This window comes from Nymphaea colorata, chromosome 11, assembly GCF_008831285.2.
Source record: "Nymphaea colorata isolate Beijing-Zhang1983 chromosome 11, ASM883128v2, whole genome shotgun sequence".
In the NCBI taxonomy this organism is placed as follows: Eukaryota; Viridiplantae; Streptophyta; class Magnoliopsida; order Nymphaeales; family Nymphaeaceae; genus Nymphaea; species Nymphaea colorata.
In genome coordinates, this window is record NC_045148.1 from 14838107 (window position 1) to 14860342 (window position 22236).

Consider the following 22236-nt stretch of genomic DNA (forward strand, 5'->3'; position numbering starts at 1 on the left):
ACAGGTATGTGAGGTTTCTTCAACTTTCGTTGGGCGTTCAATCTTGAAGCCATTGTAACAAGCGCGGTTACTGTAGTGCTAAATTCCAATAAGGACCTGCCAGGGAGGTGGGCTCCCCAACCATTTATTAACAAAAAAATGGAGGTAGGTTCCCATAAATGCTTATACACTGGTTTTATATTTCCAGAGCCGATTTAGTTATCAGCCAAAGTAATATTGAATTCATTATAATGTATGTTGATCTCCACAAAGAGGCCACCATAGAAATCATGTTCACACCATGATTGTCCTAAAAAGGCTTTCGCTTGCGCTACCCAACTCGTACCTTTAATTTTTTTGGACTTTGTTTCTTTCATTTCCTTTAATTAACCAAGATACCATTCTCCTTGTTTTGGTTTTTGAATTCAGATTGCAGTGTGCACCCAACCCATAGGCACTAAGAGCAGGGAGATATTTGTGGTAATTTTTTAGAAGAAATGTCCTTTATAGTCTTCTTATTTTTTTTATTTTCACTTTTGTCTTCACAAAAAATTTTCTTTTTCTATGTAAATTAGGGGTATTTTCGTCATAACCATAATGACGCACGAATAGCATGAAATAAATATAAAATGTTCTTCATGAAACTACACCATTTTAGGTTATTTGGCTGCAAGGACACTATTTGAATATCTTGTATATTTGTACAAATATAAGAACAGATTTATGGATCATTTATATAGTGTTTCTACTGCCAAACCATTCCTTATGTCACACACCACATGTTAGTCGACATAGGCAGGCACAAACTAGCATATTAAAAGAATGAATTTTCTTAAAATAACATCAACGACCACATCTAATGATGCATTTTAGAATGAAAGGGAGCTGATAGGCATTTCAATAGGAAACGCAAGAAAGTGCTGACATATTTTCATCGCCATCCCCAATAACACAGTAAGTCCAAAGCACTAAGCACACGCAAAATCTAACCTAAGTTCACCGTATCATGTGCCACCACAACTAGAGCTTTTAGACCTTATATTTTCCCATAAATAAGTAACTTCTGCCACATCACTTTGGCATATTGATAGTATGGAACATTCTTATGACACATTTCATTTGAGAACATGAAAAGGGGCTGCAACAGGGCATCTGAGCTTCCTTATAGCATCTCCATAACTTGGCAAATGGAGGGATGGTTTGCTGACACCATCTGTATCAGCAGCACAAACCGACAAATGCTAACTTTTTAATGATTTCTTCTTCAATATCAGTTGTTTCACTAATTTCTACATCCTCACCCTCACTCAATCGATCATAAATGGAGTCAGGGCAATCGATCATAAATGGAGTCAGGGAAGTAAATTTGACTAGAACCAAATGCAAGCACATCCCTGTTCTTGTTGTAGCAGCAATATTCCAAAACTATACTGGGAATAGGAAGGTGTTGACACCAAGATAGTAGTATAGGCTTCAAAATAGGAAATACTAGAAAGCATATTAACATACTAGCGTAGACATGCCCAACGTCTTTCCTTACAACAAGTTCAATGTATACCATACACAAACAGTAGTCTAATTTCGAGGTTCACCATATATATTATATGGCACCACTACTAAAACCTGCAGAGCAATTACTTTCCGAATAAAAGGTTCCTTCTTCCACATCACTTTGGCATGCTGATAGTTTATTGGAACATTCTTTATTTGGCATTTCATCAGCCAACATTAAAAAGGGCCTGGGAGGCAGTTGTAGGGTGTCTGAGCTTCCTTCCAGCATCTCAATAACTTGGCTCATTGATGGACGGTTTGCTGGCATCATTTGTATGCAACACAAACCAACAAGCGCTAACTTATTCACAATTTCCTCTTCAATCTCTGTGGCTTCGCCAATTCCTACATTATCTCCCTCACTCAGCCGATCATAAATCCATGTGGGAAAGTAAGTTTGGCTAGAACCAGCAGGCGCAAACACAACCGGCTTCCTTGTTTGTTCAACCACTTGCAGCAGCAATATTCCAAAACTATACACATCGGACTTATAGGAAACCCCACCAAAGTTTCTAGAGACCTGTTCTGGAGCTATGTAACCTATGGTCCCTCTGTAACCACTGAGGGTCATAGTGTTCTGCGTTGGAGAAAGCTTCGCCAGGCCAAAATCTGAAATCTTCGGACAAAAGTACTCATCGAGCAAAACATTGTGGGGCTTGATATCAAAATGTAAGATACACATGTCACATCCTCGGTGGAGATATTCTATTCCGCGTGCGATGCCTAACGCTATTTTATATAGCATTTCCCAGCTAAGCAGATGATTAGTGGGATTATTAACAAGAAATATGTACTTGTCTAGAGACCCATTGGGCATGAATTCATAGAGGAGAGCCCCTGTGCTGCCCTCCGAACAGAAACCAACTAGACGAATTATGTTGACATGATGAATCCTACCAATGGTAGCAACCTCATTGATGAAATCCTGTCCACCGCCCTTGGCTTCCCCCCCCCCCCCCAATAACTTCACTGCAACAGCACGACCGTCAAATAGGCTGCCTTTGAAGACGGCGCCAAAACCTCCCTGACCCAGTTTCTCCCTGAAGTGTCTTGTTATTATCTTGATTTTTGGATATGAATACCGTGTTGGCATGAGAATTTGGCATTTCTGGAGCAACTTCTCTACCTTGTCTGATGGATAATATTTCTTCTTAAGTTTGTATATCAGCAATCCGGCAAGAACTAATACATCCAAAATTCTTGGCACAATGCCAAAGACTGACAACAATAAAGACAACAGTAACAAAACGTGACCCGCAGTACTAAAAGTCAAAATTCAAATGAGAGCGTGTATATATATATATATACTAACTGACCTATGGCTCCAAATTCTGCTATCCAGATAAGCTGTTTCCGTGCCATTCGCCAAATATCTAACGCAAAAATAAAGAAAGTCAATGCTGTTGTGCATGCCAAAATTTAAAAGTTGCAACCTAATATGGAGAAGAACGCTTTGGACTTCGGAGAATTTACCAATTGGTGTTGTGTAAGCTGCACAGAAAGGCACAAATATTTAAAACTCAGTAAATGCTAGCAGTGATAAGGACTCCAATATTTAAGGCCACAGTTTTGGGGGCTGAGAATCGTTTTATAGATCATTTCTGATTTGTGAGGGGATTTCATTAATAGAAAGGAAGGTTCACTATGGCATGGAGATGGTGGGCTTCGTTCTTCTTAGGCCGTTCTATGTAGATTTTTGACAAATTAATCGCTGGTAGATGAGATCATCAGATCCAACTTCCAAGCTTCAGTTAGGTGTCTCCTAAAATCCGGAGGTAACCAATCCACCATCCACCTCGAACCCAGTGATCGTATGTATGGGGAACGTGCTACGGAATGATTCAACAAAAATATGCCCAAGGAAATGCAGAGAATAGGGAAATGACTGCTTACGAAGACAAAACAGAAGGCAACCTCCATCGATCTTCTGGTCGCAGAAATCACACAGAGAATTCAAATACAGTCGAAAACCCATCTGTAGCTGACTCGAGATGGCTGTCAGATTAAGGCCTTCCAGGTCGCCATTATCATCGTATGAGATCAACGTAGTAGCAACGATCTGGCAGGAGCAGTCGAGTTGTTCTACTGTCATAGAGGTATTCAAAAGAAGGTAAGAACGCCACAGTACTGAAGAGGAGGAGGAGGAGGCATTGTTGTCTGGACAGGGGAGAGGAAGGTAAGTTGCTGGGTCCAGCTACCCATCGCCTCTAGTTTTCCTGCACCTCACCCACGTGACAAGTCTTGGGACATATCCTAGTAGAGAATCTAGCGTGGCACTTCCTATAGAATATCGAGGTTTGAGCCAGATGCTGCTGGCGGAGTAGTTAGACGCAAATTTTGGGTCTGCAATTTGAATCCAACTCGGGTAATTGTATTTGTTTCTCCACTTCCAGTCTCCCCAGTCCGTTTGACTGATGTTGATTTTCTTAACATGGTAGATGCCCCAGAATTGTGGGTGCTCATACTTCCTAATTGGTATGTCAGGTTCATCAGGTAGGTATCGAAAGTAATACTGGGTGAGGTTGAGGAGAAGGGTGGTGTTGTCCTGGCAGATGAGCGGGAAGCCTGGGGATTTTGATCCTTGGAGTTTGAAGGGGTATGAAAACTTAAATTTCCCGCAGTTGAACGATGGGCAGCATGTTCTGTTGTCCGTCTCTTGATATCCATCATGAAACCTATCGTACCCTAAGTGAAGCACATAGATGACTTGAAAGGAGGCGATGGCTGCAAACAACTGAAGCCACATCACCTCCCCGCTGCGTTGCGAGCGCGAGAGCAGAGCAGAAGATGAAAAGTGATGGGAAGATTGTGGAGGTGGTTAACTAGCAGGAGGAGCACCACTCTGTGGTCCAAATTGGCCGACTAATTAAAAGCTTTTGACTTATTCTTTGGAATGCCCTTGACATTTATTAAGAGTTACGTATAGCAAAAACAACACAAAACAGAGATATCGACCACCAAGGAGAGGGGCTGTGCAGTCGGTGCCTCCATCTATAGAAGATATCAGGGAGAGATTAGCAAAAACCGTGGGGTTATGATTGTTATTTTTGATAAATTCTTCTTTCTCTTCAAATCTTTTCATTTGCTGGAAATGTACTTTTCTCTCTCTCCGTCCCTTTCTTTTCCAACCAAACACGATCATCCTTGATCATTTTGTGTCCCTGTTTTCCTTCCCTCTGCTTTCATCCATCCAAACGAACTCTTTCTAGTTTGTATTTCCATTCCTCAACACAGTTCTTTGATGAGTCAAAACAAAGGGCTGTACCTTTGCAATTTGGGCGACTGAACTTGTAACATCACAAAAGTTTAGTCATGTATTGAAGATTGTGAGAAATCTTCAAGGACTTATAAAGAAAGGCCACTAATGAGATGATTATCCTGGTTCCTAGCCTTTTTAGGATTGAAACTGAAACTACTAAGGGGTGGGTTGGGATCCGTTGAATCAGAAACCCGAGCTCGAGAGTGGGTTGGGTTGTTATAGTAGTATCAGAGCAGTTTTAACACTCGGACCTGGGTTCCACACGCGTGGACGCGTGTGCCTTAAGAGGGTGGATTGTAATACCCTAGAAGTTTAGTCTTGTATCGAAGATTATGAGGAATCTTTAAAGACTTATAAAGGAAAGCCACTAATGAGATGATTGTCCTGGTTCCAAACCTTTTTAGGATTGAAACTGAAACTGTTAGAGGGCGGGTTGGGATCCATTGAACCAAGGGCCCGAGCCCGAGTAGGTCGGGTTGTTATAGAACTAAGTGAGGACCTGAGTTGTCTGCCTCCAATTCTCTTCCCGCCTTCCTTGTTCTGCTTGTCTCTATCGTCATGAGCACAGTAATACCATGGCAGATTCTTCTTCTACTCGTTTTGGTCTCAGAAGCTGTCGGAGATGCTAGTACTGCTGGTGACTTTTTGCAGAGTGCCCAATAACCAAGTGTGGAGAAGGGGGTCCTGAGATCAGGTATCCCTTCAGACGGGCGGACCAACTGCGGCATCCCTGGTTTCGAGCTCACCTGTTCTACGGACAACAGGACTATTCTTCATATCCCTTACGAAGGCAACTTTTATGTGCAATCGATAGACTATCAGCTTCAGTCTCTGCAGATTGGCAACCCCGAAGGATGCCTCGTCAACCGAACCATCACCCCCTTCAATCTCTCTTTTTCTTCCCCCTTTCGCCGCGACGAGAGCCTAATTACGAGCTTCTCGCTTTTCGACTGCGGCTTGACGGATGCCTCCACCTTACGAGTAATGGGTTACTCTAACACCAGTTTCGTTTACGTCAATTGTAGCAGATTCGAAACTCACATCTATGCGGCCGCATCCAATCAACCCCTCCGCGTCGAGCCTCCTTCTTGTGAGAGGCTAGAAAAGACGGCCAGCCTTGACCGTCGTCCCGACGGGGCAGACGACCCTCGCAACATTACGAGTCTCCTGACACTGATATGGAAGCTTCCATTCAACTGCGGATCCTGTGAACAGAAGGGTCAGATGTGCGGCCTCAACCGCACAACCAACGCCACCGCCTGTCTCAATCCTCCACCTCTCAACTACAAAGGTCATCTCCCTCTCTCCCTCTCTCTCTCTCTCTCTCTCTCTCTCTCTCTCTCTCTCTCTGGTTCTGTTAATTCACATGTTTCTGTTGTCAATTCATTTCCTTGTTTTTTTTTTCTCATTGTCCACAGGGCTTCTCGGAAGCGCTGCCGTAGTAGGTAATTTTTTTTTGAACCATGCCTCTATGACTTGTAGTTCGCCAAAAAATCATGGTCATTAATTTATGATTACACCATTTAAATTTGGTACATCTTAATTGACTCAGTATCACTGATGCCATAGCACGACGCTTTACTTAGTATAATGGAGGTGGAAACGTTTTTGGACAACTACCAATCTCTCAACCCCAAGAGATACTCTTACGCAGACCTGAAGAGGATGACCAACAATTTCCTAGAAAAGTTAGGAGAGGGAGGGTTTGGAAGGGTTTACAGAGGAAGGCTGCCCAATCGGCTTCCTGTTGCCGTTAAAACAATCGAGACCTCCAAAAGTAACGGAGATGAGTTCCTCAATGAAGTGGCCACCATTGGGAGGGTTCACCATGTTCATGTGGTCAGACTTCTTGGTTTTTGCTCAGAACGATTTAAGCGAGCTCTCGTCTATGAATTCATGCCCAATGGCTCATTGGAAAAAATTATTTTCTCCTCGAAATCAAAGCCCTGCGACTTGCGATGGGGCAAATTGCATGAAATTGCTGTGGGCGTAGCTCGAGGCATCGAGTACTTGCACCAAGGCTGCAATCAACTGATAAAATTAAAAGAGACGTTGAGAGATCTTTTGCCCCATTCATTGATTGATTGAATAAGGAAGGAGCCTTATTAATTCTTGTGAACGTTGAATAAACGTTTCCTTTAATTTTGGCAACTCCTTCTCTCTTAAAGTCTTTAGCCTCTACTTTATATAGTAGAGCATGATTGTAATTCAATTAATGAAGAAGAAAGATTGATCTCTCTCCGTGGACGTAGGCTACAATAGCCGAACCACGTAAATTGTCTTCTCTTCTCTTTCCTTAGCTCTATTCAAATTCTGTTTTATTTCAATTCTTCATGGTATCAGAGCAGTAAACCTTCATCCTGAGGCAGACTTCATCTTGAGGCAGAAAAATATCTCCAAACAAGAAGGAACCTATGGAGCAGGAAGGGGGAGCAAGACATGATAATGAACAACACACTATTTTACAAGGCAGCGATGGATTTTTGCATAGGCTTGTCGTGCACGAGCAAGGTAATCCCAATCTCAAGATTACTAATACCTTGCTTGACGGTCTCAATTATTTACCTTGGTCTAAGGCAGTCACTCGATTCCTTAGTGGAAAATCTAAACTTGGATACATTGATGGTACCACAAAGAGACCACCACTCAATGATTCGAAATATAGTGAGTGGCGATCAATCAACGACACTGTTGCGTCTTGGCTCATCAATTCGATGGAGCCCAAGATAGCAGCCTGTTTTAATTTTCTAGACACCGCAGAGGAGGTGTGGCAAGCCACCAAAGATCTTTATGGCGAACAATATAATATTGCTCGTATGTACCAACTATCTCAAACAAAAGGAAGTCTAAAAAAGGGGACTGCCCCTATTAATGAATATATTGGCACCTTCAAAGGAATTTGGGATGAGATAGATGTTCATGCTCCTTTGACTACCGATCTTTCTACAGCCAAGAAGCAACGTGAACAAGAGCGCATATTTGAAATTCTTGCTGGACTTTCAAATGACTACGAGAATCTTCGTAGTCAAATTCTCATGGCGCATGAGCTACCTTCGCTAAGTTCAGTTTGTGCCCTTCTTATACGAGAAGAGTCAAGAAGAAAAGCTATGGGCACTTTGAACTACAATGATCAAGATGTGTTGATTGATGAAAAGGCTGCATTTGCTGTGAACTTTCATGGTACAAATAGCAGAAATTTCAGGGGTAAACGTGATGAAGGCAGAAATCTTAAATGCTCACATTGTAAAAAAATTGGCCATTCACGTGATACATGCTGGTTCATTCATGAAAAACCTCCTAGAGGTATAAGTCATACCTCCAAGTCCACCTCAAATGGGACGTTTAAGAAGCACAACAATGTTAGTGGGAACATAGAGAAGGAATATAATCAGACCAGCCTTATGACTTCTTCGTCAGACAAGCCCATCACATTGGAGACTCTTGCTGAAATGATAAAGGAACTCCAAGTTGAAAAAAACTGCAGGTATCTCCATCAGCACCTCTGATCATGCTAAAGGTATGGCCTTCATCTCTTGTTTTGATTTCAGCTCTCATTGGATAGTCGACTCAGGAGCCACTGATCACATGGCTAACCAGTCCACTCATCTCTATTCCCCTTACTCTATTGACGGCATTGGGCCTGTTGCTGCAGCCAACGGAGCGCCCATTGCTGTCAAAGGAAAAGGAGGAATAGACTTTTTTAACAAAAATTATACTAGTGAGATTCTTGTTATGCCAGAACTTAAGTTTAATCTATTGTCGGTAGCAAAAATTACTAAAGAATTAGACTGCAATGTGGTTTTTTCTGCTACTAACGTTGTATTTCAGGATCGGAAGACTCAGACGATGATTGATGAGGGGCGCCTAGTGAATGGACTCTACCAAATTAAAGCTCCTGATCAAGTTCTGAATGTGACGTCTTTGAATGAGGGAGAGATTTGGCATCAACGGATGGGTCATCCATCTTCTCGAACGTTAAATTATCTTTTTCCCAAGTATTGTTTTGATAATCATACATGTGATATTTGCAAGTTTGCTAGAATGATCAGACCTAAGTTCTCTTTATCTGATTCTATTAGTGAAAAACCATTTGATCTTATTCACTCTGATGTTTGGGGCCCTGCGCCTGTAGATTCTTTGGATGGATTTAGATATTATATTATGTTTATTGACGATTTTTTCAGATCTACTTGGGTTTATTTTATGAAAAACAAATCTGAAGCTCTCTCTCATTTTCAAATTTTTTATAAGATGATTGAAGTTCAGTACAATTGTAAAATAAAATGCTTGAGGTCTGATAACGGTACTGAGTTCAAAAACTCAAGTTTTAAAACCTTCTTAGACGGGCATGGCATACAACATCAAACATCATGTGTTGACACACCTCAACAAAATGGCGTGTCCGAAAGAAAGAATAGACATCTATTAGAAGTTGCTAGGAGCATGTTATTCCAAATGAATGTGCCTAAAAATTATTGGAAATATGCTATCTCTTCTGCTTGCTACGTGATCAATAGAACTCCCAGTAAGCATCTTAATTATGCTAGTCTTATTGGTAAACTTACAGGGCATGAACCAAAACTGGATCATTTGCGTGTGTTTGGTTGTGTGGTTTATGTGTGGCTGCATTATGCAAAAAGAGACAAACTTAGTCATCGTTCAACCAAATGCATTTTGTCGGCTACAACTCACAAAGTAAGGGGTATGTATGTTTTGATCCTATTTCCAAGAAAACTCATATATCTCGTGATGTTCATTTCAATGAGAAACAATCCTACTTTGGAGTCAATAATTGTGATATAGGACAGGGGGAGTCTAAATCTCCTAACTTGCATGATTTTGATGATTTATTTTTCACCATAAGTGATGAGCAGGTCACTAGAGAAACTCTTCAAGAAATTGGGAGTCACACAGAAAATCAAGAACCTGTTATTACAACCGATGGTGACGAATCCTCAAACCAGGAACTTAGAAGATCTGAGAGAACTCGTAGATTGCCCTCTCATCTAGCCGAATATGAGACTTATTCCAGCAGTTACTATCACATCAGCAATTTTATCTCTTATGATAAGATTTCTGCCCAACATGTCAATTTCATAAAGAGTCTTGATAAAATTCGTGAGCCTCAAACTTTTCAAGAAGCTGAGAAGGACTCAAATTGGAGAAAGGCAAAGGATGAAGAATTAGAGGCCCTAAAACGCAACAAGACTTGGGAGATAGTTGCAAAACCAAAGAACACAAGCGTTGTTGGCTGCAAATGGCACTATAGAGTCAAATACAAGAGTGACGGCTCACTAGAAAGATATAAAGCACGTCTAGTAGCCAAGGGATTTACTCAAACAAAGGGACTTGACTATGACGAAACCTTTGATCCTGTGGCGAAAATGAACACTTTGAGGATTCTCTTATCTTTGGCCTCTAACCTGAATTGGGGACTTCATCAACTAGATGTGAAGAATGCCTTCTTGCAAGGTGAACTTAGTGAAGAAATTTACATGGCACTTCTTCCAGGACATCCAAATGAAGGGAAAAATTATGTATGCAAACTCAACAAAGCTATCTATGGTCTGAAACAATCTCCTAAAGCGTGGTACATGAAATTAAGCTTGGCCTTGAAAAATTTTGGATACCGTAGATGTCACTCTGACAACACGCTCTTCATAAAGAAACACAAGGAACTCACCACTGTCGTGTTGATTTATGTGGATGATATAGTAGTGACAGGTGATGATGTTGAAGGCATACACAATCTCAAACACTACTTGAGAACCACATTTGACATAAAAGATTTGGGAAAACTCAAGTACTTTCTCAGAATTGAAATAGCCCAATCACACAAAGGCGTCTTTCTCTGTCAAAGAAAATATGCACTTGACATATTAAAAGAGACTGGGAAGATGAATGCTCGTCCCGCCGACACTCCGTTTGAAACAAATCTCAAACTGGGGCCATGTGAGGATGAACCAGAGGTCAACAGGAAAGTATTTCAACGTCTAGTTGGTAAGCTCATTTATTTATCTGTCACTAGACCTGACATTTCATTTGTTGTGAATGTGATTAGCAGGTACATGCAAAGCCTAAGAGGATCACACATGAAAGCTGCTGATCGCATTCTTCGATACATCAAAGGCTCTCCAGGACAGGGACTCTTGTACAAAAGGAACCGAAACTTAGACATAGTAGCATTCACAGATGCAGACTGGGCAGGAGATATCAACGACAGAAAATCAACTACAGGATATTGTGTTTTTGTTGGTGGTAATCTAGTAGCATGGAAATGCAAGAAGCAGAAAATAGTAGCTAGATCCAGTGCCGAAGCAGAATATCGAGCGATGGCCGCAGGAACAAGTGAACTTGTATGGACTAAGAACGTGATTGAAGAACTGGGTCTTGAAGTTTCAAAGCCTATGCACATGTTCTGTGACAATCAAGCTGCTATCTATATTTCGACCAATCCAGTCTTTCATGAAAGGACCAAGCACATAGAGATTGACTGTCACTATGTTAGAGAAAAGATTGAATCTGGAGATATCAGAACTCTTCACATAAGTGGAGTTGAGATGCCCTAACTAAAGGAGTCACAAAAGCAAAACTCCAACTAGCAATCGACAAGTGGGGATGTCATAACATCTACTCCCCACTTGAGGGGAAGTGATAAAATTAAAAGAGACATTGAGAGATCTTTTGCTCCATTCATTGATTGATTGAATAAGGAAGGAGCCTTATTAATTCTTGTGAACGTTGAATAAACGCTTCCTTTACTTTTGGCAACTCCTTCTCTCTTAACGTCTTTAGCCTCTACTTTATATAGTAGAGCATGATTGTAATTCAATTAATGAAGAAGAAAGATTGATCTCTTACCGTGGACGTAGGCTACAATAGCCGAACCACGTAAATTGTCTTCTCTTCTCTTTCCTTAGCTCTATTCAAATTCTGTTTTATTTCAATTTTTCATCAACGCATCCTTCATTTCGACATCAAGCCCCACAATATTCTTCTGGACCACAAATTCACGCCAAAGATCTCTGATTTTGGTTTGGCAAAGTTCTGCTCAAAGGATCAAAGTATTGTGTCCATGGCGGCTGCTAGAGGCACGGTGGGTTACATTGCACCGGAAGTAGTGTCTCGAAACTTTGGGAATGTATCATACAAGTCAGATGTTTATAGCTTCGGAATGCTGCTGCTAGAGATGGTTGGAAAGCGAAAGAATGTGGATGTGAATGTGGAGCACACGAGCCAAGTTTACTTCCCGGAATGGATTTATAACCGTGTGAATATGCAACAAGAGCTTGGGGCTGCCGCGGAGGAAGAAGATGAAATAGCTAAGAAGTTGGTAATTGTGGCACTGTGGTGTATACAAGTGAACCCTGTGGATCGCCCCAATATGAAAAAGGTTGTGCAGATGTTGGAAGGGACAACCGAGATGCTGGAAACTCCTCCAAACCCATTTGTCTCAAGCACCAGATAACGTAACCTCTTGTTGGAAATGTCTCCTTGGATGATTATTACGAGAGGTCGAAGTTAATTCACAACTAATTGTACTCCTACTTGTAATCAATATGTATGCCGCAAAACAAAGAATATTATCGCATGGCACATCAGAATTATTGTGTCCTCTCCGTGAGGTACACTTGCCAAAATATCACACCTCCTCTGTTAAAAGACATCTTTGTTTTAATTTACCAAAATATCACACCTCCTCTGTTAAGGCGGTGTGTAAAAGGTGGATGCAACTCTCTCTGGATGAATTGACGAGTGAGTCGCAGTTGAGTGCGCAGCTTATACAAGCCTTAACAAGCAGATGGCGCATTTAAGTAAGTTTTTTAAAATATTTTTTATAATCTTTTTACTTTTTTGTAATTTCCAACTAAAGTTTTGTTGCAATGAGATCCATCATTTTTGTTGCAGTGAGCTAGCGAGAGGATCAATTCCACCGTCCGAAGCAAAACCCGAAGGGCTCCCATTCCCCCTGTTTCAGGGGTCTTGAGCTGCGTCGGTGTCTGTGATAAAATGGGACATCCTTCAACTTGGATGTCGCGCGCTACCGCCTTAAGACACAGGACCATAACATCCACGGGAATCAAATGAGAGACCTGCTCGTTTATTCACTTATGAAGGGAATGGAGACGTACTTTTATTTCTCTTCCCTTCCTCTCCAAACGCAGTTTATCTTCATCATTTTATTTCCCTCTTTCGTTTCCTCTGCTTTGTTCAACCCAAACAAGCCTTTAATCGGTGAAAATAAAACGTGATTTTAAAATTCGTGCCGCTACCATGGATTATCCACTGAATATGAAAGTTGTATAACTTTAATATTACCATGACGAAGAATCTGCCTACTTTTATCAAGTCATACGATCAGAAAAGGCTCCAAAATCCAAATCGGCACGTCTCTTTGCCTTATTTTGCAAGGAGGCTATGGGCATGGTGGTTCGGACCCGGTAGAGGCCGGTAGCAATTTCCTCAAAATAATGTTTAGGGTTTTAAGTTGTCAAAGTTTGAGATACTTTCAAGTTTGGAATTTTTGGCTTGAGTTGTTATTAGGTTCAAGTTATAAACTTATTGTGAATGATTTGTGGCTTTTAGATGTTGATTGAGTGATCATTTTAAATGTTAAGATTCCTAAAAATATTTATTTGGGGATTTTAGGACTTAGATGTGACATCTTCTCTTTTGGTTTGAATTTTCAAATGTTTAATTAGGTTTATGGCTTGTACTTGCGACATGTTTTAAAATTTTTCACTTGATTAATTGCAGTTTAATGTTTTTTAAAAACCCAAGGTTTTGTACTAAAATTTTATGACTCTTTAGGTTAAGGTTGGAAAGTAGGTCACTGTTTTGGCGTTTGGGGCTTAAGTTTTGGGGCATCTTAATTATCTAAATCTTTGAGGTTTATAGAAAACCTTGTTTTTTTGAAATGCTTGTGTTCTTAAAATTCTTTTAAAAAAACATGGATACTATTTATAAAACATTGTACCCAACTAGAGTTTACGCAAAATCAGATTGCTCTTATACACAAGTAAGTACTTATGATATAATACTAAATCCATCCCACTTAAATTCTAACTAATGGTGAATTGTGTCCTTCAGTGAACTAAACGGTTTATTTTAAGATCAATGCATGCCTCTTCTAAATGAATGAATTTGAAAGTTTGTAGGATGCTTATTCATTCATAAACCAAAGTTAGTACCACCGTTAAGAGATTGGTCATCTTCAAATCTTAATTAAACATGTTGTGTGTGAGTGGATTTAATACTAAAATAAAAAATGGCACACGCATAAAGGTGAAATTGAAAATTAACAACTTCAAATAAAGGTGAAGAAAAGAGAGGCACGCATTACCTTACCCTAGCTATATTATCAAATTGACAAGGAAATGAAACCTAACTGAATTTAATTGAAGCCTTGTGAAGATAATTATTTATTCCCTTAACCAAGATTAGTACCATGGTTAACTGTTTTAATTATCATCAAAGTTGAAAATTAACAACTATATTTTTTTTATTAAATGATATACAACATGTTTAATCCAAGCAGTGTTTCATCACAGCTTAGAAGACAATCATTAATTCTCTTATCCAATATTAGAACCACGATTAGGGATCGATCCTTTTTGAAACTTTAATGAAGCGTGGTGTATGCATTATTTTATTAAAACAACTAAGCTTACAGAGAGAGGGGCATACCTAGCCTCTTTGAGGCCTAATGACATTAAATTAAATATAGCATAATCTAAGCATGTTTGAGAAATAAATAATGATTATAATAAAAGTGAAGATTAAATAAAGGAAAGCAAAATAAAATGAAGAAAAAAAGGAAGTGAGAAAGACTTATCTAAGGGAGTTCTCCTTGAAGGCCAAGGAGGGAGAGAAAAAGGGGATGAACAGAATGAAGGGAGGGGAGAAGAGAGCTAGTTACAGTGGAGTTTGTCCCTTCCTCTCCCAACCCTCCAACACATAAAACTTAAAAATTCAACAATTACCCCGTTGTTTTGATCAATTCAATAATTATTTCCAAGAAAAAAACCAATTGCCCTAAAAGAGCGTTTAGGCATTTTCACAATATAAAAATGTTAGATGACATGGTCAAGGGTCATTTTTTACCCATTTCGCCCGGCCAGCCCATTCTAAAGGGCAACATGGCCAAAATGCACACATTTTATATGTACCAATTATTTGTGAGTCAACTTATTGGCATCTGCCTACATATACCATTCATGCATGCTTGCACATACCACCTTAGTGGGGAGTCATGTTAATTTATGCATGCCTTAATGAGCGTGACATGACGCGTGTACGTATGATGATTTCGTTTAACATACTTATGCTTTCCAAGTAGAAGCATGACTTACTTATCTAAGGATACATGGACATGTTTCAGGATGATTATACATTCGCACTCACTTTATTTATCTTTTAACATCATGCGATGCTTCCCCCTTCTCAACAACATAGTGATGGAATGTTATTTTGATCGTGTTGTACTTTGTTAAATGGTTATTTCACATGACACATCGCTAAAATCTGTGCCCACATATGGCTGGGTTGCACGAGTGGTGAATGATAAAGAATTTCTGGGAACTTCAATAAAGTTTGCCAACTTAAAGGACCTAACATTGTTTTTGCGGTAAATAAAGTTTGCCAATTTATGGATGACCCGACTGAAAAAGATTGAGCCTACACCGCTTGCAACACCTTAAGAGCATTTGATCATTGTTTTCATATTATTAACAAGTTAGTTTAAGTTGTCTGGGCTTGGCGAGGTGGAATGAGCAAAGTGTCCAAATGATCATCAATCCACTAGTGGGTACCTAAACTTTGTTAGTGATTATCATATTAGATGGAGTTTATTTAAACAATAAACTGTTTATGGAGTTCATCCAAACGAACTGTGACCAAGTGTAGTAAGGAGGCTGAACATAAAGCTAGGGTGGAAGTATTTGCTCAAATTAGTTGGTTGCATCAAGTCTTTTAAGAGTTTCATGTGCCCATTTCCTTCACCCTAAAAATATGATGTGATAAGAATATATGATGCGATAATTAGGGTACAGCATATCTTGAACCAAATAACAAAACATACAAAAGTTGATTTTCACAAATCACAAAAAAGATATTCAAATTCAATTCATCCCTTTGAATGAAGGGCTTGCAGACATTTTAACAAAGGCTCTACCAGGACCTCGGTTCAAATTACTTGGAGACAAGCTTAGTCTCATCCCAATGGAGACTCGCTTCCCGAAGCATGTTAAGGGATCACGATAAGATCTCTCATGATGTAGGGCACAAATGGTGATGTGCATGGTAAAGAAAGAAGAAATACACTTGCCAAGTCCAAAACTAAAAATCAACTACTATGTAGGCAAGAATATCTAACCAAATGTATCCCTACTTAACATTATAGAACCTGCAGAGATCGTGGATGTAAGCCGTAAGTTAGATCGACAAGGTTTGAACCACGTTAATATTGTTCTTATTTATTCTCTTTTGAGCTTTTACAAAATATAGCTTATTAGATAAACAAATTTAAGCCAGATGACAAGCGACAACGTAAAAATGCAGTTATCTCATATCTATGAAGCAACAGCGACATCTGCAACCAAAGGAATCATACCAGAACGTCCCCTAACACCATGATTAATTGCCTTGGTTCCACCCCTCAACGTTCGCGACTTTGCCTTATCCCCTTTTGGTGCAGTTCCATGCACTTGGTGATGATGATGCTGCTGTTGGTAATGATGGCTAGACTTCACTCTATCTTTCTGGCTGCTCTCAGATTTCCTATTTAGCAAATAGCCTTTAGCACCATCCTCTGTCTCGTTCCTAATGGTTGCACTAGCGATGTCTAAACAATCTTTCTCACAACTTTCCTCATCAAACGGTTTCGTACAAGTATCAACTGTTCCAGAGGTCAGCAAGGCCGAATGAAGAGTGGAGTTCTCCTGTGAAGCAGAACTTACAGAGCTGCTTGTAGGCTTCTTCTTTAGGCTTGGAGATTGTGATCGAGTTACAGGACCCTGAAAAAATGACTCGCATTTAATCAGATAGAGATAAAGGAGAATCACTTCAAGAAAGGATTTCATGAAGACACCCTACCTTTTTCAAATCTGCGGGCCTTGGTGCAGCACCAAGATAGAAGGCAGGCATTGGAGTTGCTTTGAAGTTGAGACTCTTCCTGAATTGCTTAATCTCTGCTTCCGTCTCTTCCTGAACAAAGGGAAAGAAAATCAAAATAGATATATACAAGCAGCTGAGTACATTGTATAGTAATTACGGTCCTGGTTAAGTCTTGCCGTTTCAAATACAGTCCTGGTTAAGTCAATTAAGGTCGCAGAGGTAACTTATGAAAGTGAGACCCTTAGAGCAATTGCAAGTTCATTGCCTCGTATCAGAAAGAATGGTTGTAAATAAAGACTCCCGAACCCGAAGAGCTATGTAAGTGGCTATTAATACTACTACACAGGTTATAGCCTGAGGTTGACCAGAAAGACTCAAGTCTCCAAATAAGAAGATGGCATCACCACATACGTTGATAATATGAAATGGATTCATATCTTTCAAAAGAATTCATAAACCAATCACAAGAGAACAGAGAATTGATACCAAATTTTTCTTATGAAACTTTCCATCTTCTGCTTAGGTTAGGAACATTCCTAAGAAACTGAATACATAAAGATGATCTTCTTAGCGAACGAACGCAAATGAACATGGCCATGACGCCACAAAATCAGAATAAAATGTGTTCAACAGTATTTGTCATGCAGAAGATATAGTAATCCCACGGATTAACTCTTCCTCTTCAGATAAGCGAAAACAGCCTACTGTGTAATAACAAAGAAAGTCTTTGTTGCATCTCCCTGTTTTGCACTTGGTGACAAATTGGAAAACCAGTTCGAACTTAAAGAACTCAACTTCTTGCTGTCTGAATTACGTATGCAGGTATTATCACTACCTGGTTTCTTGCCTGAATCTGGTTCGTCTCAACCTCTTTTGCATGAAGCTTTTCCTCCAACCTCAGGTAGAACTGTGCGCATGAAATATGCTGTCATTATCATCGGAGAATCACCTTCAAACCAAAAATATTAATTAAAAATCCAATTAATTCCTTGCCTCTTTTCTTTTCTCGGCCCTTTGATCACTTTTGAAGTTAAAAATGGCATTTGTTTTAGTTTCCAGCTTAAGCCTGAAATAAAAAATTCTCCGTGGGTGAATAAAAGGAGAACAATAAACAAAAAAGACAAATATTTAGCAATAAGCAAGAGGAAACCAAGAAAATCTTTGACCTGTTTGTAGACATGTGAACATCCATAACCCCCTTTAGAGCAGCATGTTGACCAACATCACGAACTTTCTTGTCTCTGACATCTTTATCTTGGTTACATCTGATTATCAAAGAGCGGCTTATTTCCAGTTTTACACAAGTTATAATTAGAATATGGATGTCAACAAAAATGATGCAAATAGGTGTAGGAAAAGTTACCTTCGATCATCTTGGTTCACTTTTGCCTTCGTAAATTCAGTAGTCTGCACCAAAAGAGGCATGGGTTTCAAGATATTTACCATAAAACTATTTCTTGACCAAGATATGCCTGCCTAGCAGCAAGCATAAAATCTTCCAGGTACCTACCTTTGCTTTCAAATTTCTTGATGGTGTGGGTTTCTGTATGGTGGATATCCTTGCTGGTGAAGTTTTCTCCTTTGAAATTCCTGACGTAGAACATCTCCTCTCAGAGTCACAGGTGCCTGAATGCTGCCTTTTGCTATTGCAGTTGGAAGGCACCACCTTTACCGAGTCAACTCCATTTCTTGTACGGACAGTGGATAATTCTGTCTTCTTCCTCTCTTTCATTGAAGTTTTGGAAATTTTCTCTACAGCCTTTCTCGGAATGGCTTCCTCTGAAGGCTTTCTGCTGGCAACCTTCGACCAGTTACCCAAAACATTTCGGTTCGCAGCCAATCTTTGCTTGATTTTCAAATTACTGCTAGTCCGTCCAACACTGTCTTCTCCCTGGGGATCAACATTCCAAAGTGTGTCAATCCATTGCAGTTAGCTCAAAATGCTAATAGGGCTTTCATGGAAGCAATCCATGTCAGGTAATCCAAGATCAAAATTTGGTGATAGAAACAAGATCACTATCATGGTGCAAGCAGATTTTACCTTGAAGGAAGATTTCTTCATTTCCTTTGTACTTATAATACAAGTCTCCACATTCTCACTAGGGTCCTTTGAAGAACCTGACATTTCAACTAATTCAGCCACGTCTTGTGGTTTGAAGGAGTGTACATTCTCACTTCCTTTATCTCTATTATCTTCAATAGACAAGAGAGGGTCAGGTTCCACCTGAACATGGTGGATTGGTGGAGGAGCAGCTGTGGACTGGACCTTTTCCTCCAGCATAAAGTCGAAACAGGTGTTCATAGGATGAGATTTTGCATGTAAATCCTCAGAAACGTTTTCTTCCTCTTTCTTACGTGTCAGTTCCAAATGATGTGAAGAACTATAATTGAACTTCTCTTCATCTGACATGTCAGGTGTTTGATCAAAGTGAGCATGCCGAACATCATCCAAATCTTTGAAATCTTCCATACAGTTCATGTGTTCAGGATCACCACATTCACTTGATCTGTCATCTGTTTCATTTTGGCAATCTGCAGCAGCTAGGCGTCTTAGAGCCTTCCTTTTAAAATGTGCTTCAAAGTACGCTTTCTTCTGAGTGACTGAACCAGGCTTTGCATATTTCTCAACTTCTTCAAGATATCGATTGTGTGTGAAGGAGGACCTCCTCTCCCATGATAAGGACTCCACTTCAAATCTCCCGAATGAAATGGAGTCAGATGGAATCTGTAAGACACATTGAACATTATAGCCTCTTACATTATTAAAAGCCCCAAAGAGATGTGAAAATGATTACGGTCTTGAACATGAAGAGAAATGAAATTCTGAAGGGACAGAAATATTGGTGAAAATGTTATGATTTCAGAAGACTATTTTCTTTCACCTTCTGGCAAAAGGAAACTAGCGCAAGAAAAATATTTTCTAAAAACATAGCCTAAAAATAGAACTTACAAAACCGTCTTCACAAACAAGAGGATTTTCGATTTCTCCCGCCATGTCTCTCATAATAGTTATCTGCAGGAAGCAGTAAATTTTCAGTGTGAAGGAAGAACTAGAAAGATGGAAAAGGATTCAAGATCTTTGTTTTTCCATTCCATTTATCAACCACACTGAAAAGCATCATCGCTAACAGAAGAAAAAAAGTAGTTTTGCCCTCCAAACAATTGAATTCGAGCATATGAATGGATTATAATCTACAGCAGTTGTGTCCTGTCATGATGTTTGTTGACAGTGAACAGTATGATGGAAACTCTAAACTACTAACACATTCTGTCACGCGACTTTGTTGCAGACAGTATATCCTGTAAGTAGTTATTTACCCTGAGAGATCAGAACATTGGACGCCACATGCTGTTAGGATAGTGCAAACTTCCATTTACTTCATTTATCCAGAAGCATGAACACATCCAGAACATTCTTTATCCCATTCCCTAAAGCATGATAAATTCTGTTTACGAGTATAGGTCTTTAGGATGTTCCAGGCTTTAAATGAAGGCACTCTTCAATAACATACAGAGCGACGACATGGATCGAAAAGAAAATGCGTTTCAGGACAACCAAACTGCAAGCTGCAACACTTAAAGAAACCACAAAGCTATGAAGAAACATAAATAAAAAATAAAAGGGGGAAACAACAGATAGCAAAAACTAGGATGTCCAAACTAAAGTGGTGTCACGAAATCATAAAGAGGTCATCAATTTCATAGAACGGAAAACGTAAAGCTCATCGTGAAGGATTCCGCAGAGTTCATTAATAAATGCAGTAAGCTTAAGAAGACCAAAAAAAATATCAGATCTAACTGCCACAGGTGCCACCGTTCTAAATCATCATGGAAAACGGTAGAGAAGAAAAGAAAGAGAGAACGAGAGAGAAACGCAACATGCTGATAAAAACGAACAAGAAGCAAATTTATCCAATTAAAGTGAACGGAAGCTTAGATGATTTCAAGCAAATCTTTATCAGATCAAAAGTTCAGCAAAGATCAACACCTAACGCATTCATGAGATAAAGACTCAAAGAAAGAAGGCAATAATCAATACATTGAAGAACAAAAAATTACATCTATAAATCAACGCCCGCAACTCGTCTAAGAAAAGACCACCCTCCCCAATGAAATATTTCTCTAACCAACAGCATCACTAGCATTATTCGCCATAAATCACCATGGGGCCAAAAGAAACTTTACCTGCTCAAGAACTCACTACCACCGATCCCGAAAAGGAGTTAAACAAGATACCCATTTGAAATGTCTGATCTCCCCACGAGAAAAGCTCACTTGCGAGACTCAAAAACAGCCAACCATGCTCAACCAAATCTCTCAATCCTCATTCCAAAATGCCCAAGACAGAGAAGCATCAGAGCCCAAAGGACTCAACTCAGATCCTAAAAGATACTTCCATAATTGACACGACCCAGAGAGAGAGAGAGAGAGAGACAGAGAAGAGGGAGAGAGGGAGGTAAATTGATTGCTTCTGCTTGTCTTCTCTCCACTGTAAAACAGGCTGACGTGAGTCTTCTATACCAAATTATAAACAAAATGAAAGCTCACTCACACACACACACACCTTCTCTCTCTCCCCCACTCTCCGATCACCTTTTTGTCACGGTCTCCTTTTTTTGCGGTCATCAGATTCACAGTCTCCTTTCTTTGCTTCACCGCTCGTTCTCTCTCCCTCTCAAGTCTCCCTTCACCATCGGAGGACTCCCCATCCGTGGTAGACGAGGTGGCCGTCTCGGATACCGTCGATTGCAAGGAAAGGGAGCGATGCTTCGACAGCTAGCATCCAACAGCGCACTTTCTTCCACGTGGCTTCCGTGGCACGTTCATCCCCGTCGGATCGCAGCCGCATGGTCGGATCCTCTCACTCAAAGCCGTTTTGACTCCATCTCAACTTGAGAAACTCGGCCGAGTCGAAGTCGAACCGGTGGCGCGGGAGGACGGCGGGGTTACGTGGGCTAAAGCTGTCAATTGGTTTTGGACTTTGGACCCGTATCGAGATGGCTGGAACTGGACCCACTTTGTGGGTTAAGATGTCGGGTTGGTAGTAGCCGGGTCGCTATCAGATCAGACTTTTTCAATTGAGCCACCGATTGGTGCAAGATCCAGTTGTCTGTGTACAAAATTTCACATCATTTCTTCTGATCATTGTCACAATTATCATCTTCAATCAACCATTATCAGTTGAGTTGATGACAACTTTTGAAGCCATAGTTGTACAATTTTCCAACTAGCATAAAACAGTTTTGCATTTGAACTCCAATTACATTGCTTCCTGTCATCAAGAACACTCCTTTTTCCATTTTTTTGATCTGAAGTTCAGATTTAGCTTTCAA

At 40.0% G+C, this 22236-nt stretch overlaps 3 protein-coding genes across 4 annotated transcripts; 1 reads left to right on the forward strand and 2 right to left on the reverse strand.

Moving 5' to 3' along the window:
- Positions 1 to 1568: 1568 nt before the first annotated feature.
- LOC116264220 (rust resistance kinase Lr10-like) lies at positions 1569 to 5517 on the reverse strand. The gene is made up of 4 exons (XM_050080362.1): positions 5289 to 5517; positions 3004 to 3021; positions 2847 to 2903; positions 1569 to 2748 (listed from the first exon to the last, which is right to left on the reverse strand). The coding sequence occupies exons 1-4, from the start codon at positions 5515 to 5517 to the stop codon at positions 1580 to 1582; spliced, it is 1473 nt and encodes a 490-aa protein (XP_049936319.1). The 3' UTR covers positions 1569 to 1579.
- Positions 5518 to 6379: 862 nt separating this feature from the next.
- Positions 6380 to 12350, forward strand: LOC116264221 (rust resistance kinase Lr10-like). The gene is made up of 2 exons (XM_031644320.2): positions 6380 to 6815; positions 11743 to 12350. The coding sequence occupies exons 1-2, from the start codon at positions 6380 to 6382 to the stop codon at positions 12255 to 12257; spliced, it is 951 nt and encodes a 316-aa protein (XP_031500180.2). The 3' UTR covers positions 12258 to 12350.
- Positions 12351 to 16236: 3886 nt separating this feature from the next.
- Positions 16237 to 21561, reverse strand: LOC116264219 (protein WVD2-like 7). 2 transcript variants are annotated; one of them, XM_031644317.2, is made up of 10 exons: positions 21089 to 21561; positions 19854 to 19916; positions 18945 to 19628; positions 18414 to 18794; positions 18267 to 18310; positions 18070 to 18168; positions 17897 to 17969; positions 17739 to 17810; positions 16883 to 16993; positions 16237 to 16803 (listed from the first exon to the last, which is right to left on the reverse strand). In XM_031644317.2, exons 2-10 carry the CDS (start codon positions 19905 to 19907, stop codon positions 16360 to 16362), a joined length of 1962 nt encoding a protein of 653 aa, XP_031500177.1. In that variant the 5' UTR covers positions 19908 to 19916; positions 21089 to 21561; the 3' UTR covers positions 16237 to 16359. The 2 variants fall into 2 exon arrangements, with proteins under 2 accessions (XP_031500177.1, XP_031500178.1); XM_031644318.2 differs by lacking the exon at positions 21089 to 21561 and adding an exon at positions 20963 to 21046.
- Positions 21562 to 22236: the final 675 nt, after the last annotated feature.